The sequence below is a fragment of the Mesocricetus auratus genome, unplaced genomic scaffold, assembly GCF_017639785.1.
Source record: "Mesocricetus auratus isolate SY011 unplaced genomic scaffold, BCM_Maur_2.0 Super-Scaffold_4256, whole genome shotgun sequence".
Classification (NCBI taxonomy): Eukaryota; Metazoa; Chordata; class Mammalia; order Rodentia; family Cricetidae; genus Mesocricetus; species Mesocricetus auratus.
The window spans coordinates 83,002,329-83,021,610 of record NW_024429182.1 but is presented as its reverse complement, the minus strand read 5'-3'; the positions used below and the strand labels follow the sequence as shown (position 1 = coordinate 83,021,610).

The 19,282-nt window shown below is 49.8% G+C and overlaps 1 protein-coding gene across 16 annotated transcripts in view; it reads right to left on the bottom strand.

The window, feature by feature from the left end:
* Window positions 1-5,216: 5,216 nt before the first annotated feature.
* Window positions 5,217-19,282, bottom strand: part of Plekha7 (pleckstrin homology domain containing A7) — a 189,976-nt gene continuing 175,910 nt past the window's right edge. For 10 of the 16 annotated variants that reach the window (XM_013117524.3, XM_013117528.3, XM_013117529.3 and 7 more), the window contains 9 exons: window positions 18,987-19,178; window positions 18,780-18,897; window positions 17,681-17,784; window positions 16,861-17,061; window positions 14,269-14,424; window positions 11,357-11,490; window positions 10,317-10,456; window positions 8,350-8,460; window positions 5,217-6,474 (listed from right to left, as the gene is read on the bottom strand). In XM_013117524.3, the coding sequence (XP_012972978.2) occupies window positions 8,360-8,460; window positions 10,317-10,456; window positions 11,357-11,490; window positions 14,269-14,424; window positions 16,861-17,061; window positions 17,681-17,784; window positions 18,780-18,897; window positions 18,987-19,178 (1,146 nt within the window). In that variant the 3' untranslated portion in view covers window positions 5,217-6,474; window positions 8,350-8,359. Of the gene's footprint in view, window positions 6,475-8,349; window positions 8,461-10,316; window positions 10,457-11,356; window positions 11,491-14,268; window positions 14,425-15,545; window positions 17,062-17,680; window positions 17,785-18,779; window positions 18,898-18,986; window positions 19,179-19,282 lie in introns of those variants that run through there. The other 6 variants (XM_005075632.4, XM_013117533.3, XR_005880910.1 and 3 more) reach the window with 5 other exon arrangements.

Below are 19,282 nucleotides of genomic sequence, written 5' to 3'. Positions count from 1 at the left end.
ATGGGGCAGAGGCTACTCAGCTGGCGCCAGCCAGGGAACACACCAGCGCCCAGCTTCCTAAGGCTTCCAACAATTCTCCAAACAGCACCACCTTCTGGTAGCAAGCACTCAACACAGGAGCCCGTAAGACGCATTCTCTTCCCATCCAAATCACCCAACACAGTTTCCAAACCACCTTCCACACCCCTGAGACAGTTTCACTATATAGCCCAGTCTGGCCTCAAACCCGCAATCCTCCTGCCTCAACCTCTCAAATTCTGGGATTACAGGTACGCTACCATGCCTGATTTTTAAAGGCTTAGCATTCTTGATTTCCTAGGGAACCAACTAAGGGAAGAGTCCGTGTCTCCCAAGAAAGTCTAAGCAGTCACAGAGCATTGAGGAGTCTTGGGTAGAGGTAGATACTCAGTCATCCCAGTTTATCAAGACAGCCCTGTTGCCATGCCACCAAAGTGAAAAAGCCACCTCAGCCAATCCACTGCCTGCCTCTACTGAAAATCTGCCCGGATGATAAGCCTGGATTGACAATTGCACAATCATGATAGATAATTATGGTGTTAAACCATTAAGTTTGGCTGGGTGTTGGTGCACGCCTTTAATCCCAGCACTCAAGAGGCAGTGGCAGGCGGATATCTGTGAATTCAAAGCCAGCCTGGTCTACAGAGTGAGTTCCAGGGCCGGCTGCAAAGCAATACAGAGAAACCCTGTCTTGAAAAACCAACCAACCAACCAACCAACCAACCAACAAAACACTAAGTTTGGGATGCCTGACTACACAGCAGTAGCTACTTGAAATGGGGTGTGATCCCTGAGCAGGGATAGACACTGAGGCAGTTGCTAAGCTCAAAGAGAAAGGACCTGGGCAGTGCTGAGGAAATCCTGGGCAACCTCCCGGCCTTGCTTTGGGGCCAAGAGATAGAAACCAGAGCATCAAACTTCTCCCTGTGTGTGCACCATGAGTTTGGCTGGGGTAGAGGTAAAAATACTTGTAAAGAAAAAGATGCTCTGGTACCTCCAGGGGTAGCAGCGTGGGGAGATGACCATAATCCAGGAAGGGACCACTTTCCTGGAGTGCAGGGGCATGAGGCCATCTTGGAGCACTTTCCCAGCCAGCAGAAGTTGTCAGTTGGGGAACTCAGGCTGAAGAGGACTGCCAAGCTCTCAGTCAGGGATACCCATGGAGTCCCAGGCTTGCTACCTTTGTTCCCCTGGCTACCATGGTCCAAACCACTGATCTCAGTGGGAGGCCTGAAAGTGAAAGCCAAGAAAACAAGCCTGTGGATGAATTTCAATGTCAGAGGCTAGCAGGACAAGGTATTTGGGGGTGGGTACTGGACTGCAGTGGGCGTGGCTCCTGCATTTCTGGGCAGAGACAGGCACAACGAGCCAAGTTTTGCAGTGACTCTGACCTTACAGCGACTCCCCCTGGCCACCGACCGTCTTTGAGACAGTAATTTTGCCCAGAGGACTTTGCAGAGATGTGTATGCCCTGCATTCTTTGGGTGTTGGGGATGCTGACTCTGCCTAAGCACTGGGTCTAGGAAGAAAATGCTTCTGAGAGTCAAAGTCTCCACAGGCAAACAGAAGCTCAGACCAAGGAGCCAGGAGGGGGGCTGCTCTACCAAAGGTCCTGGGTTTAACTCCCAGCACCCACACAACAATTCACAACTGTCTGAAACTCCAGGGGATGCAATGTCCTCTTCTGCACTGCACACACATGGTGCACACATGCAAAACAACAGTATACATAAGATAATAATAGTCATTATTATTAATTTAAAAGGGAAAGCATGAGCCTTAAGTGGGCCAAGAGTTTTTAAACTATGTTTGAGAAGAATGAGGCCTCTAGATGGTTCCAGGGACCATGGCTAGAATGGCACAAGGGACTCACATATAGCAAAATGCCCAAGACACTGATCGATGAAGGATTAAGATGCAACTCTGAGCTCAGAAGGAGAGCACCTGTGACAGACTGAAGGGGTCTGCCTAGGGCTGGGAGACATTGGCAAGGTGTGGTAACTCACACTGGGACCTCAGCTAACGGACTTTGCCTGCCTCGTTCCTTCTCGGCTTCTTAAGAATGTGGGACAGTGGGCCTCTGAGCAGCACACAGCCTCCTCCACAGAAGAGCTGACATCCCTGTCGTGTGGCTAGGCTGGATTCATACTCGGAAAAGTCCCATTTAGTGTCTATGCTGTTCCCCACCCTAGGGCTTGCCCTCTCTGCAAAGCCTGGCTCTCCCACAAGGCAGGGCTGGTCCATGCCCTGCAGCCTCTGGCTCTACCCACACTCCCAGCCTCCTCCTCCAGCCTCATCTGCATTTAACATGCCTTGTTGGGCTGTGGCAAAGAATACTCAACAGATTCATATTAAAAATGCCCTTTAAAATTCAAAAGCTTTGAACTAAAGAAATACCTCAGAAGTTCTCGTGGAAAGTTCAGTCCCGTCGATTCAATTCACTACACTTAGATGCACCTTTTCAAATAATAGGGAAAAAATGTAACAGGGTCAGGCCCAATCAATATGCTTGTTCAAACAGAATTGCGGGGACTCTGATGTGCGTACATTTTGTGCTCTGCCTTTGTACACCGCCACTCGCTCTGAAGAAAGGTTTCTTTTGCTAGGGGAGCAATGAAAGTGGTTGCCTTTTGAGTGCAGGCAGCAAAGTGATGGCATGTTTACCGTGCTGGGAGGGGCTGCCATTTTTTCTATATTTTCCCCAGCCTAGTCCCTTTGTTCTTTTCAGAACCACCTGAGAAGTCCCTTGCAAAGCCCCCGTGTGGTACCGGTCCTGAAGCAGACGGCTTCCAGCATTGGCCCACTATGTCTCAGAAATGTGATTTTGTGGATTAGACAAATAATTTGCTGTTTCGTTCCCACCCTTGGTGAGAACACAAAAGGACTTAGCGCAGGGTACTGTGCTGCTACTGTAGGGAACTCCTGCAGCCCAGCAGCTGGCTGGCTGGGCCAGAGTCTGTATCCATCACTGTCATCCTCCTTCATACACACTGCTCAGGGAATCTGGAGGTCCCTGGAGAACAGGTGGACGATGCTATGACCTTTGGCTGCCACCTAAACTGCCAAGACTCTGTCCATGAGAAGGTATCCAAGGCCTGCACCTCAGTCCAGCATACTTCACAAACTGTATACATAAAGTGTTTTTATCTAGGTGGCATCTTGGGTATGGTAAAAATGCAGGCAGTTCTGGAAGGTCAAGTGAGGATTAGGAGATTTTATTCCCAGTTCCTGTTTGACAGTTGATCTTAACATGTCCTTGTTGGTTCTGGCCATGACTAGACAAGACAGCTTGGGCCTCACCTGGAGCCCAAGTTAGAGTCAGAATTAAGAAGGGAGCAGAGATGGCTTAATGGGTAAAGGTTCTTGCTGCCAAGCCTGATGACCTGAGTTTGGTTCCCTGGAGCCTACATAGCAGGAGTGCTAAATCTCAAATTGTCCTCTGACCTCCACATGCGAGTCACAGAACGTGTGCAGCACCTACATTCTCACACATCAAATAAATAAAAGGTGATTAGTGAACAGACACAGGAACACATTCACACCCCCACTATTTACCACTCTGCTAAGGCCCTGGGGTCTGTAAGGACACACATTTGGAAATGCTGGGCCACTCAGTTCTTAATCGTGAAGTGCACATACAAATGGCCCCATCTCGTTTTTAACTTTGCGTAAGTAGAGTTTATATGTACGTGTGTGTAGGTGCACATGCATGTGTAGAAGGTAGGCGCATGTCCAGTTTCTTCCTCAATTGCTTATACTTATGTGTATGAGTGTTTTACCTCTGTGTACACATATGCACTGCTTGTGTGCTTAGTGCCCATGGAGGTCAGAAAAAGGCATCAGATACCCTGGAATTGGAGCTACACAGCTTTGTGAGCCACACAGGGTTCTGGGAAGCAAATCAGGTCCTCTGCAAGATCAAGTCTTCTCGACTACTCAACCATTTCTCTTGCTCCTCTACCCTGCTGAGACAGCCTCCCTCACTGAGTCTGGAGCTTGGCTGGTTAGTCAGTGAGCTCCAAGACTGGGATTACAGGTGCATACCACCAAGCCTGCTTTTCACTTGGCTTCTAACAACTGAACTAAGGTCCTCATGCTTCTGTAGAAAATACTCTCCTGACTCGGCCATCTCCCCAGCCCCAAGATGACCTCATCTTATTTCCGGCAGCCAGTCCTCTCAGGGGACTGGGAAGCATCAGGCCACATTGCCTCCTACACAGATAACACCATCCTGTGACTTTTTTTTTTTTTTTTTGAGTGCTTTGCACTGAGTTTGACTAAAGTCCTTTCCCTCTCTCTGAGGATTTAAATTGAAGCCACAACTCTCCTAAAACAGTGTAAACCTCCCCCCTGGTGGAGAACCTTGAGAACAGCAGCCACATTCTCACACACAGGGCTATAGCAGTGAAACACAAACTAAAACCAACAGTTCAAAACTGCCAATGTGGTTCTGTTGGGAAACTACTACAGACGTTCCCCCGTGGGGTGGACATCAACTGTAGGTTTTTGTTTTCTCAAGCGACTGCATTCAGTTGCAGAATTGTCCCCTCCCTGCTTTAATCTGTTATGTGACATTTTCAGCTAATGCTTAAAACTAGAAGAGTATTTTTTATTTTTAAATTCAAAATGGTCAGTGGCTAAGTGGCCCCTTTCTGCCAGTCCAGAATGCCTTGGAATCCACTTTTCCAGTTTAAATACTTGGAAGGCTTCTTCAAACCTCCAACACACTACTTGGCCATGCAGAAGCTTGGAAACCACACACATCCCTAAACCAAACTGGCCCCCCTGCCTTAAGCATGAATCACAAGTCAAGATGAATTAGATGCAAATGCAGTTTGCAATGGTCCATCACTAACAGCCTAATTGGAATGGGCAGTGTGTGGATTGGACGGGGTCCCGTTTACCCCTTGTGCTACCTTGGATAGACTGGGGCTGGCCAGCCCAAACCAGTCCCACATGGGGGTCCACAGCCCTGTGGCTTCTTGCCTTGGGTTGGGACAAGGATCCTTACCTCTCAGGCCTCCAAGGTCACTCAAGTTGTCAGTGAGAGGGATGTGAACAGAGTAAGTAGGAGACAGAGAGCTGACACAGGGTAAGAATACACACAGGCCATGGTAGATGAACACAGCCAGCAAGAAATGACACGGATCACATTAATATTTTAATTTGTACATCACTTCTTTTTTTTCTGCAAACCATTACACTTTTATTTAAATTAACTTGTTCTTGCAAAATATTCATTTCCTTTTCCCAACAAAATCTTATAAAGGCAAAAATAAAATCTTATTTTGGCAAATGTCATGAAGTTGATACTGGCAGCATATGGAGTTAGTTAAAAATAGACAGCAACTTCTAAATATATTCAAGGATTTTTTTTCCTTTTAAGCATAGTCAAAGAAATTCTCATTTAAAATGTGGCTCCACCCGATGGAGGTGGTTTTCTTTTTTCTTTTTCTTTTAATCAATGCTTCGTGTATATAGAATATCATGAGACAAGTTAAATAAGGGGCCAAGAACACTGTGTCTGGCATGGTCACCTCCTCCTCAGCCGGGCTGGAGTCAGGTCAAAGTCCTGTGCCTTGGCCCTGCCAGCCCTTGTCACCAGTCCCAGGGAAGCTGTCCTGGGTGTCCCCACAGCAGGCAGCAGAGGCCCTTCAGTCCTGCCTGGCTGGAGGGGTGACGTCAGGTTAGGCCTTTGAATGCAGACACCACCCATGAGGAATTTATTGCTACGGCGCATCTCTTTCCATTTCACAGTGGCTTTTGTTTTTTCTCTTTGCTGAGAGAACTTCACTGCCTCACAGCCAGGCTGAAGAAGCCACAGCTTCTGAACACACATGGTTGTTCCTCAGACAGAATCAAGGCACAGACAGGCTCCATGGGCCATCCAGATGGAGTTTCCAGGGCTGGGCATTGACAGGACATGCTGACCTCATAGTCAACTGCCTCCCATTTCCTAGGGAGCATGGTAACAAGCCTAACCCTGAAAATGACTAGAAGCACATGCCCAAATCCAGCCGCTCTTTGGGGCCCCCGCCTGTCCTGCCCTCTCCCCACCCACTAGGTCACCCCTGTAGTACCTGAATCCCTATGTGTGGCTACAAAACCCTGCAGACTCACCTTCCAGCCACTCAGCCCTTGAGGTGAGCATTACAAAATATATTCTGATTCTAAAATACAGTATATTTCACATCGTGTATCAAAAGTGCTTCTGTCACCTGTAAAAAGGAATCTGGACTGAAACAAATGGGCACGTGTTAGGATGGAGCCCTTGCTCCATGCTGCACCCACCGTGGTGGGTGGGCTGCTCTCTCCTCCAGCCACAGCCCTCGTTCAGTTGGAAGGGTTCCCATTGGAGCAGAAAAGACAGTGTCTCAGGAAGATGCTGGTTGAGCTGGGCCCCTGGTTCCAGACTTCTCCTCTGCACACTGGGTCATGGGTCTGTTACTGCCTTGGCTGGCAAAAAGCATAGGAGACAGTGAGAGGCTGGCAGACCTTTGCTCCTGTCATCAGAGTGGGCATGTTTGTGCACACACATGACGGCTGGCAGACGGAGTAGGAGAGCAGGGGCATGGGGCAAAGCGGCAGCTGTCGAGGGACCTTTGGCTTTAGGACCCAGCACACTGGGTTTTATTTTCCTTCTACCTCTAGGAAGCTAGTTCATGCTAGTTCACAAATGTGTCCTCTGCAGTAGGCCGAGACCTGGGCCAGCCACTGGGCTACTTACTGGCTCTGCCCTTCATTCTCTAGAAGACTAAATAGCCCAGCCTCTGTGACCTTGCTTGCTTTGGTTATTTGCTTTTTGTTTGTTTTAATTCTTTTCTCATATTTCTAACCTAAGAACAGAATGATCTAACCTGCCTGTGGTCCCATGAGAGGAAGAGGCATGGCTGAGCTCTGAAGAGCATATCTAAATCCTAACACAAGGGGCATGAAAATCTAGGGTGAGTGGAGCTTCTCCCAGGCACCCCTGCCTGCTCAGATTTCTAAGAAGAAAGCATACATACAACTGGGGCCCTGGCAAATCCTGTAGGACTTTACAAAGGCCACGGCTGGAGCTTTCTGTGAAATTCTGCAGCTCCAGTCCTCTACTCTACCCCTCCTGAGGGCCAGGCTAGGGCCTACTGGCTCTGAAGCAGGAACAATCCAAAGCTGGAGGGTCCTAGTGCAAAGTGATGTCCCCTTCACCCTTTTTGCAGATCCCTGGAGCTTAAAGGGGTGGCCCAGATGAGCCCACTAGCCAGCAGTCATGGAGAACAAAAGTTGGCTCACACCAAAAGGCTTTGTATCCTGACACATGCTTCAACTCCTTAGGAAAGTCCCTTGGGCATCTGAGCTCCATTTCCTCATCTATACAGCAGAGGGAACAGCTTCATGGACCTGTGGGGACTAGGAGATACTCAGCACAATGTCTAGCATGCAGTAGTCCTGCAACACGGTTAACCATAATCCAGTTAAGGAAAGAGAAGGGAACTCTGCAAAGCCACAGCAAGGCAGACTGCTAGTGTAACTTCTGTGAACCAGGTGAGGGTACAGACAGGGGCAGCTGACCCCTGGGGGCTTCTTCCTTCACCCCCTCCCTACCTGTCCAGGTCAAACCAAGCATCCTGATGGGTGGTGGTCCTGGACTTGCCTGTCTCTTCCCTAAGGCACTCAGTGACTGGTACAGTTTCAGGCTTTGCTGTGTGAGGGGACCTCTCGGATGCCTTTCTTGTGTAATTCTGGCCTTAACAGTTCTTCAGTCCCTTTGAGAAATCCACAGAAGAGTGAGATCTGACTCTTCTGCCTGGAGACTGGCAGCACGGCCTATGTGGTCTTTGGGGTATCAAGCTGCCTTGGGAAAGAGAAATGGGCAGGTGCACCTAGGGCCCTAGAAGACATGTCCAACCCATAGCCCAAAGGCTACATGTGATCCAGGACATCTGTGGATGCAGTCCAACACAAAATTCTAAACTCACTTAAAACATGAGAAGCTTTTTTTTTTGGGCAACCTTTTTCTTGTACCTCAACTGCACAGTTCCTCAGCGTGAACTCCATAAATGGCAACATCATATTCTAAAGTCAAAGGGCTGGAAACTTCCCCAAGGTACTTCAGCACAACAGCACCTGTGATGGCAGCCCCTGTTGAGGCCTGAGGTCAGTGTTCCTAAAAAATGAATCTCCTCCAACCACCTACTGTCCAGGCAGGTCCCCCCCCAGCGGCCGCGGCACCGACGGAAAGAAGCAACAGCAGATGACATTGCAGTCAGCTCAGCAGCAGAGGGAAGGCAGGAGGGGCATGCTCAGACTATGGGGTGCATTGCAGCAGGAAAGCCAGGCAGGGGCTCTTACTTGGAAGGTGTTAGACAAAGGTGTAGTGCAGTCCGTTGCTTAAGGGGGGGTAAGGTGGCACCGTCCTGGAGGACAGGGGGGCTTTAGGCGGGAGGAGGGCCAGCTGCTGCACTAGACAGAGCACACAGGAATCAAGCGGTGTGTTAGAGTGATCTGTCCACCCACACCACCATGTGCCCTGCCTGGCAGGACTGCGTGGCCTGGCCCCCTGTTCCCAACTGATGGCCTGATCCTGGGGGCAGATCCACGGGGTCTAGCTTGCCTGTAGTTTCTGATTCAGGAGAGAGAGAGAAAGAGAGAAGGAACGTGTAGGCTGGGAGGTAGGACAGAAGGGTGTCAGGTCTGGAGTCATCAGTTGTGTGGGAGGAAGCTAAGGAAGCTGGGAATGTAGCGCAGTGACTGGTGGATCAGCCTGGCGTACCAGAGGTCCTGGTTCAATCCCTGGTACCACCCAAGATCTGGTGGAGGCAGAGTGAGAGTGAGCATAGCTGGGAGGAGAGTGCTCGGAGAGGAGGGGCAGCCTCACAGGGAGAGGTCAGAGGCTGCTGAGATGCACTCTGGGATCATCAGGTGAGGGGCTGCCTGAGTCCCAGGCACAGAGCAACACAGACCTCTTTCAGCCCTTTGCATGTCTCGGATGGAGCAATGACAGCAGAGATCTCAGAATCTGGTTTAGTCTGGCTTTGTTTTGAGACAGGGCCTCAGTGTAGCCCATGCTGGGCTTGAACTTGCTGCATAATCAAGAATAACTTCAAAACACTGATCCTCCTGCCTGTATTGCCCTAGCTGGGATTATGGATGTAAGCCAACACATAAGGCTGGATTTCTAGGAACTCTGGAGGGGCAGGGCATGGGGACAGAACCGGTCTATCTTCAGAATCTGGCATCTGTCCTGGTCATTAGTCACTCACAGGGCCTCCTGACGTGATGCCAAAGCTGTTTCCCCGCACCAAACTCCCCAGGGCCAGCAGCCACAGGGCCTGCAGGCCGCATCCTTGGTCAATTAGATTAGAGGAGCAGTAGAGAGAATGGCAGCACTTTGGGTCCTCTTACCATCCATCCCTGAAGTACACCTTGCCAGGATCATCCATATATACACAATAGCCTCTTCATCAGGGGACAAACTACATGGAGTGGACTGTGAAGGGACCACAGGGAGGGAGATGCAGGTGGAGGAGGGAGCCCAGGTTTCTTTGCCTGACAGTGTCTCTTTTGTTTTCTTTGTGACAGGGTCTCACTCTGCAGTCCAAGCTAGCCTAGCCTATAGCATATATGCCACAATTCTCCTGCCTCAGCTCCTGACAGCTAGGATTACAGGAATGTACTTAAAGCAGCCTTAATACACAACACAGCCATGTGCTGCTTCTACACCACTGTGATAGTCTTTTAAAAAAAAGATTTATTTATTATGTATACAGCATTTGCCTGCATGTATTCCTGCACATCAGAAGAGGGCACCAGATCTCATCACAGTTGATTGTGAGCTACCATGTGGTTGCTGGGAATTGAACTCAGGACCTCTGGAAGAGCAGCCAGTGCTCTTAACCTCTGAGCCATCTCTCCAGTCCCCACTGTGATATTCTTTTGCCTAGGCTGGCAGAGCCTCGAGTCCTAATTCCTACTTTCTGCTACAGGGTCACTGACAAGATGAGCGGCTTTGGCTTGAGGACCAAGGAAGGGTTTCTAGGCAGAGATCAGAGGAGCCCCTTTGCTTTGCCCCACCAAGAAATCCCTCCTCCAGCATCACTTGTCTCCTTCTTCCCAAGGAAAGAAACTTGAGCCCTGTCCACTTGATTCAGAGCTGGCAAACACGGAGCAGAGTGGCAGCTCTTCTCCTGCTTGGGTCAGGTAGGACACAGAATATACTCTTAACTGCCAATGTCTGCTCACTTCCTGGCTCTAGCACAAGTCATACTGGGAGCAGCAGGCAGGAACTGGGCCCGGGAGACTGGCACCCACGGCCTTACCTGCCACCTGCTTGCTGCGCTGAGAGGCCTCTGAGGCCAGGGCATAGGAGATGTTGATGATCCGCTCCTGCTCCTGCAGCTGCGAGTCCAGGTCTGCCAGGCTGTTTCGGTCCTGGCCTGTGGGCTGCAGGTTGCACATGCTGTGGGAACCAGAGAGAAGCCGTGAGTCTCACCACTCTGGCCTTCAGACTCACATGTGGAGTGTCTCCCTGGCTGTGGGAAGAGGAGTCTTCAACACTTTGGGGGCATCAGATGTGCATTGCCTGGTTTCTTCTACAACAGGAATGCCTATTCCCCCCAAACCTATAGTGAATATAGCTTCATTCTTCCTATAGCCCTCAAGTTAAGGGCTCCATCCAGTGACTCCTGATAAATCCAGATATGAAATGGGCAATGTAACTCTGGAAGGGAAGCTCACGGGCCAGAAAATTCACTTCCTTGGGTCCAAGCTCAGTGTTCAGGAAATAGGTAAGCCCCTAGCACCCCCAGGACAAAACTGAGCCACATCTATGGAGTCTGTGTGAGGAACACAGGCCCAAAGCCTAGTCTAACGCCTTCTGGATTGGCCTGGGCCCATCTATGGAGCTATAATATTAAAAGGATCATAAGAGGAGGTGACTGAGTCTACTTTACTAATGTCTGGCTTGATAGCTCATACTTGTCAATCACTGGGGACAGATCTGAGGGCATGGACCTTGGGCAGGGACTCTTTACAAGTTCTCCAGAGCCTTTTAGGTGACTGAGTCAATCTTTCTCATCTGAGTACCTGCCTAACCCCTTCAGTCTGAGAAACTCGTGTGAAATAAAGCCTAGAAAAATATCGGCCAGCAGGTGGATCTCTGTGAGTTCGAGACCAGCCTGGACTACCAAGCGAGTTCCAGGACAGACTCCAAAACCACAGAGAAACCCTGTCTCGAAAAACCAAAAAAAAAAAAAAAAAAAATTATCAGCCAGTCAGCTTGACCCTGGTCTCCCATGGTTGAGCTATCACCTGACATGGGGTTTGTGAGACTTCTAGACTTGAACTAGCAAGGGTTGACCTTGATCGGGTGAGGATATTTCGTATCTTCTCAGCCTTCTGGTACCGTGCCTGCAGCTCTTCAAGACTGGGTGGCTCCTCAGGGTCCAGTTCCACATACCGCTCGGGGATGGAGACCTTCTCTGGTTTAGACAGCTGGGAAGAGGACCGGGTGGTAGGATGGAGAGTAAGCTTGGGTGCCCTGATTTGAGACCTGTCTATCCACCCCTCCTACCCTGTGAGGAAGCAAACTAAGTGCACAAAGGTGAAGAAACTTGTTAAGATCATCAAGTGAAGCAGCTGTGGAACCAGCGACTTGAACCTGGGTCTCACACAAAAGCACACTCTTCCTATTATGCTAGGCAGCTTTCTAGAGGCCAAGGGAAACAGCAAGGCAAGCAACACACTGAGCATCTCACAGGGACCACTTAGTGCTATACGCAAGGCCCCAGACTCTCCAGCCACACCCACACAGAGGGAGTTCTAGTGTCCTTCACACCTAAGGGCCTTTCTTCTGCCTATCTAATTCAGGGACCTGGCAATGAGCAGCCCTTCAGAAAACCCTCCATAACAGATAGATAATGGATCAATGGATGGAGGGAGGAAGGGAGAGTCCTCCCTGACCTACAAAAGTGCTTCAGGGCTGGGATATAGCACTTGCATTTAATCTCAGCACTTGTGAGGGAGGCAGAGACAAGTGGATCTCTAGTCTACACAGGGAGTTTCAGGCCAGCTGGGGCTATCTAGAAAGATCCTGTCTCAAAACAGCTAACAACAACAAAACCCAACCAACCAACCAACCAACCAACCAAATAAACACACAAAACAAGACGAACCAGAGCCTGGCAACTTAGAGAGCACCCAAAGCTGATTGGTAAAGTGAGGACTCACTGGTAGTGAACCGGTCTCAAACACACTTCTGAGTTTGGGGGCATACAGATCAGACTGGAGGGACTGAAAAGTTTAAACCAACAGTAACAGCATGCAACTGCTTAATAACCAAGGCTGTCTTCAGACGGTTGGGCAGAGCGGATTTTACACTCACCTCAATAAAGCCTCAGTGGATGAGGGCTGGTGGCCCTCGTTCTAGTACTCTGCCTCCTCCCCCTCAGCCTGTCACCTTTACTACAAGCTTTCTCACCCTTTCCTCCAGAAACCTCACCGCTAACCTTAGGGGACATCACCCAAGGACAGAAGTGATCCTCGGTTCCCAGGTGACAAGAGCCCTCCCCTCACACTACCTACATTCAGCTGGCACAGCACCTTTCCTACAGGGTACCTAATATGTGTCGGAGAGAAGGCTCGGGAGCTAAGGCTGCTTGCTGCCTCATGACCCAAGTATGATCTTGGGGACCCACATGGTGGGAAAGAACTAACTACAGATTTGTCTCTGCCCCCATACTCAAGGGTAGATGGTGCACAAGCACACATACACACACACACACACACATACAGACACACACACACACACAAGTTTGAAGAAAAATAAAAAATGTAAAGGTAATCTTGCCAGCACCAACCAGTAAGAGTCTCTCCTTTAAACTGACAGGCTAGAGCTCTGCAAAACTCTGATCACACTTTTAGGACTGTTTAAGCCTGTGATTTAAAAAAAAAATGTGATCTTAATTTGCCTCAAAGTAGTTTTCTTTGCTCTTGACTGGGTTGATTTCAGTCTCTGTAAAAGAACTGAACCCATGTGATCCTTTGCTTTGTTGAAAGGTGGCAAGAAATATCTGTTATTCCCCAACCTAGAGGAAGGAAGTGGATTACATTGTAGCAGGATTTAGGTTAGAGATAAAGGACATTCTCCCTGGGCTGGCAGGCCAATTAGGACACCAGAGGGCACCCTTGCATTGCCAAGGTAGCAAGCACACGGAGGTGCTTTGTGAAGGAGAAAAGCCCAGACTGTTGGCTCCCACTGTTTAGGTTGTCAGAGAAAAGGCCTTGTTGGCTGCTGGAGCAAGAGTAAGAATGCAGTTACTCAAGCATCAACTTACCCACACTGTTCTTGGTTCTCAGAGCCCTTCTCCCTCATGAAACCCTAACCATTGGCAGAACCAGCTTGTAAAGGGATCTGCCCTGTCTCTTGGAAACAGGAGGTCTGGGTATGTAGTTCTGTGTGCTTGGCACATGTGAGACCAGGTTTTAAAACACATACATAAATACATACACACATACATATACACACACACACTACAATAGTGGCACCCCCGCCCCTAAGGAAGGCACTTGAGGCCTGTCAATCTGACCTGTGGAAGACTTATGAGTCCCATCCAAGGGGAAAATGCAGTAGGCCAAGTCCCTGCACAAAGGTTTGGAGACACTGAAAATTCACATAGCAAACATGTATACATGGCTACATGTGCCATCCCAGTATTATGTAGGCAAAGGACCAAATCAGCTGCAGACACTGCCCACAGACCAAAAGTAAACAGGGATGTCTAGAGAGTGTGGCACCCTTTCCTTTCTCTTGCCTTGTTTTCCTAGGCCTGCCATGTCATGAGGCAAGTGAGCCACCAGAGAGCACCAAAGGAATTCAAACCAAAATTGGCTCTAGTCCTAGCTGCAAATGTCTTCTGTGATTTTTCAGACCTGTCCTCTGTTTCACACCATGTATGATAACTCCAATCTGCCTAACAAGCCATTTGCAAAGGCCACCATTAATGATCCAGGGAACATTTTCTAAGCCTCTTGGAAACTTAATCTTCCCCACATCACCATCAAGAGAACAGGGGCACAATTTGCTCCCAATTACAGAAATAGGCTTAAACATTAATTGAAACACTGACGACTTTATGGTCTCAAGCCACTGTTCATGTATGCACCTTCTTGGTCCACAGCGGAGCCGAACCCTGACTGGGTGAGCCTGCATGTCAGGCCAGGAACCTTAAGTCCATGGCTTCTCAGAAACAGGAAGGAAGCCCCCATCCTCACCTCTCTGTTGATGTCCAAGTCATAGTCTTGAGGCTCTAGGTCCAATTCCATGACGGGTGTGGCTTGCACTTTCAGCCAGCCATCTTCTTTGTCTTTTCTGTCCCCCTGAGCAGCCCGCTCCAGCAGCTGCAGGTCAAAATCTTGTTCACGCTTCCACTGGCAACAGAGGAGAGGGTTAACCTCACTTCCTGACCCGTCAACGAGTCACACAGGGCCCTGAGGCCTGGCGTTCATGAGAAGACGGACCTTTGAGACATTAGGCAGGTGTTGGAGCTGTGTGTGTAACTGAAAACAAGGCCTCTGCTCCATCCTGCAGCCTCTTCCACGCTGCTGGCTGTGTTCTGATCTAAGACCTCTGAGTGTTCAAATGTGCATCCTTAGGATACTGGTGGAACACACATGACTTTATGCTCACACTGGTCCTGTCCCATCCAAACTCCTTTCCCCAAGGGCTCCTGCTTTAGGAGCCATACACTCCAGGAGCACAACAGGGGAAAAAAACCAAACAAACCAAACAAGTCCTTCCCAGCCTTCAAGTGCTTGGGGATGATCTCTCTACAGGGCGTTCTCAGGAGGGCTGGTGCAAGTGGGGGCCTGCATCCCAGCAGGGCTGCAGAGTTCTAGCCAGCTCCAAGGAGTTAGCTGGTGGCCAGAGTAGCCAACCGCTGAGGAAAACCGTAACCATTTGAGATAAGACATTTTCCTTAAACTAGAAAACAAACTAAAACTAAAACTATATGTGGGGTCAGACGTAATTGCTCCAAGGCTATTTCACAGTGGTAACTTTGTATCAACAGTCTCTTCACAGGAGGGAAAAATCTACCCAAGCACTGTGCCCAGCTCCAAGATGGCGTCCTTAAGAGAACAAAGGGCTGGTCGTATGAAGATAGAAGGATACTATGCATCAAGTATCTCCTCTGTCTCAATCCATTCACCTCACAATGGCCCAGCAGCCATAGATGCTTCACACCCCCAGCCCACTCCAAGCCCATCGCCAAATCAGCCCGGTCCACACATTCATGCACAAGCTCAAGCTCTCCATGTCCAACCAATAGAATTGTTTGGGGATGGCTTTCCAATTATAGTTGGGAAGAATTAGGCAATTAAAGTTCAGGGATAAATTTAATGGCTCACAAAGAAAACACACATTTTCTTACACGTTCACAAGTGCTCAAATAGAGACAAGTCCTCATTTAAACCCAGCCTGATTGCTTCCACAAACAGCAAAAATTCACCACACTCTGCAGAGGGCCCTGGGGAAGAAACACGCCAATCCGTCATAGGAAGCAATATGTTTATTGGCGTTGATAAGACTTACACAAGCCTTTTTTTTTAAAGAAAAATTACAAGGTATTGGAGTTATGGTTTTGAGATACTCTCTGCATTTCAGAGAGCAGATTATAGCAAGTCAGGATTATCCCATATGATACTTATAAAGCTTAAAAGTTAATGGGTTTATAGCCTTTAAAGACATTATTCCAGTACTTTGGAAACAGACAGACGCAGAGATGCTCTCTGCATACAGTTACTTTGCTATCTATTCAAGTTACTACATCTGAATTGCAAAAGCTTATAAGGAGTTAATTGTGTGATGGGATCGGAGGAATTGAAACCAAATGGCCTCAGACTTTGTAAAACTTACATGTGCACTCTCTAATGTTCATGTCTACTGTCCAGTGTAAGGCATGGAATCTGATAAATTCCCAATGCCCAGACCTCTGCTAATGATTATGGTCCTCAGAGAGCAGCTTTTGGGATGGACGCATTATCAGTAGTTGGCCTACACAAAGCAGGGCAGTGGAAAGGTAAGCCACACCTAGGATGCCTGCTAGGCTAGGAGACAAGAGCTGCTAATACACGCCTGGTCAGAGACAGCACTGGAGGGTTAGAGTAGGCCCAGTGCCAATCAGAGCGTCTGTAAAGACAATCAGGCAGGATTAGAGGCAATGAGCGGCCGGCGACACTAGAAGCAAAAGAGCTTGTGCAATGAATTAGGGAGAGCAGTCAGGCTAGAGGGCTGGGGAACTAGGGGCGCCAAACCCAAAAGCCTAATGGAATGTCTCCACAATGGGCCTAAGGCAACCATGGGCAGGTGCAGCGCCAGTCATCAGGAGGCAGCACCGATTTCCCCAGCCCTCCTGAGTAGCCGAGGCCTCAGCACCGCAGGCTCTGGGAGACCACGAGCACCTCAGGGTTGGGGGCACCAATCCTTCCTGATTCAGTTGCCTCCCCTGACTGCAGTATCTGCCTGGGAGTTCAGGAGTCTGTGTGGTTGACTTGCACGTTGTGTTTTTCCTCACCATCTTCCTCTCCTACCTGAACCCTACACTTTCAAGTCCTTAATTCAGCGGAGTAGCCTCTCCCACTTAGCGTGGGGAATGAGTGAGGCCTCCTCTGCTGCTAGATCCTCCCCATTACTCTGTTTCCATCCGGGTCATCCTCTGGCCAGCTCACACGTGCAGCTGGGGTTGTGGACAATCAGCCCCTCAGAATGTTCTCTCAACCATGTAGGTCACCCTGGGAGGCGACATGTACAGGCTTGGGGGACTTGGGGGGGAACTCTGGTCTCTGTCCCAGCCCCATCTAACATACTGAGCCAAGATCTGCAGGCAGTGGCTGGCTGAGGTATCGGGCTGAGAACATGCCAGTTCTCTCTCCCTGACTCAGTGTCTTCTTGCGCTCCCGGACCAGGGCCTTCTGGTGTCGCTTCATCCGCTCCAGCTGTTCCTCCGCACTCATCTTGCCCCGCTGGTGGTCCCCTGAATACAGGCGCTCCAAGGCACTCTTGGGTCTCTGAGGAAGAGATAAAGCAGAGTGGATGTGACTAGAAGCATGGCGGGTCTCAGGTAGACCAGGCTGGCCTTAAATTCACTATGTAGCTGAGGATAATCTGAAACTCCTGATCCTCCCACTTGTACCTCACAAGTGCTGGCATTACAGATGCTGGCAATCAAACCTGATTTATGAAGTGCTGGGGATCGATCAAACCCAGGGTCTTACACGTACTAGGCAAGCGCTCTACCAATTAACTACACCCCTGCCCTCTCCCTGCTTAGTCTCTCTTTGTAACGTGCTAAATGGGCTCATTTTAGCCACAGAAAATCACTTCCTCTAGGTAGGTACCCAGCATCCCTCATCCTAATGGGTTTTCTGGGCAGAGGCAGACATTGAGGTGGAGCCTATCCAGCCAAAGCAACCAATCTGCACTCCAGGGTGGACCTAGGATACAGGCTTCTTGAATTTCTCATGACCCTGACAGGCTTGGTAGTCATCAAAAAATAGGTGGTGGGCATGGCCTTCTTGGTGAGCAGGGGGTGTCAGGACCCTAAACTCCCTAAGGTCCACTGGTCACTGCCTATCCTAGGGCCCCTCCTACTGAGCGTGAGTCCTTCCACATCCCAAGGTCACTTACAGAGAAGGTCACACTGCTGTTTTCGGCATTCAGAGCCCTCCGGAGCGTGACATAGGGAGCAATGGTGGATGACTGCTGGAGCCTGGACATGGAGCCTGAGAGCCCTTAGCAAGGAAGGAAGGGTCAGGCGCATTTGTGGTGTAGCTGACCACTCCCCAAGCCTCCCTAATCACCCCCACTCTTTTGAGGGGCCAGCGGGGCTCCTCTAACAACCCACTTGCTGCTCTTTTCTCCTTGAGTCTAGATGAGGCAGGCCCCGGGAAGAGAGGAAGTGTGGCCTGGGGGTGGCCTTTGTCCCTGCAGAGTGGTGTAAAGCTCTGCTTCCATGCAAAAATGCAGGGTTGGAGCAGGTGGAAAGGGGGTACAAGAACCTTCACCCCTCTGCTTCATGGGGAGCCCAGCTGGGGATAAGACAGGAGCCAGTCAAGGAGACCTAAGAAAGGACTCCCTGAGTCTCAGGCTGACACAGATCTGATATGGCCTCAGTGCTGGCCATATCACTATGGAGTGATCTGGAGGCAGAGCTCTGGGATTGTTGGCTTCATCTGTGATCAGCTAGCTGGCACTTGTTTAATTTCTCTTACCCTCAGTTTCTTTTTTGTTTATTTTATGTATATCAGTGTTTTGTCTGCATATGTATCTGTATGCCATATGTATGAGTTATAGACATTTGTGAACCACCACATAGATACTGGGAATTGAACTGGGGTCCTCTGGAAGAGTAATTGGCACTCTTAACCACTGTGCTGTCTCTTCAGCCCCTGACTCAGTTTCTTCATCTCTAAAATGGGAGTCGTAACAGCACTTGCCAATCAGCACTGCTGAACATGAGGCTCATATAAAACACTTCAACAGTGTCAGACGTTAGGGCAATCACTGCTGTTGCTCCTGGAGACAGAAAATGAAGGAAAGACAGACTGCTCAAAGAAAAGAGGGAGGGAATGAGGCTGTGGGTGGGAGGAAGTTGGGCCAGTCCTCCCTCTCAGCAGTCACAGCTAGACCCAAACTGCAGACCAGGATCTGAGGCCCAGGCAGAGGCTGGGAGTGGTGGAGTGGAGTGTGCGAGCCCTGAAGGACCCCACAGAGAGTCTTGCCTTACCTCTGCCTGGAAGTGTCTGGTACCTGCTCTCAGAGCCCACGAGGCCCAGGGAGGGCTGAGGCACGTCCCCACTGAGGCTGGCCAGCTCTGGCTCACTCACATAGGACCGGAGCTCCACCTGTGGACAGAGTCTGAGGCTGTGAAGTCATTAGTGCCACACCACCCTTCCCACACTCGGTGGGCATGCTCAGAGCCTTTTCAGCTCACCTTTGAGTCCCCATTCACACACTGGCCCTGTTCCCGGTCTCTCTTCCTTTCATCCGACTGTCGCTTGAGACCCCGCACAGATGTGTGTCGTATGACGGTGGCTTCTCTCGGCAGAGGTGGCACAGCTGGGGGCTGGTCCTCTGGGCTGTAGAGTTCAGGAAGCGGTGGCCTGGGAGGTGCCTCATCTTCCTGCTGAGGAAAGGATAGTGGGATGGAGTTGAAGTGGGGAGGAGGGCTGTTAGTCGGCACTGCCACAGGGCTGGCCACTTCAGAGTCATATACCACCCTAGCCAAGG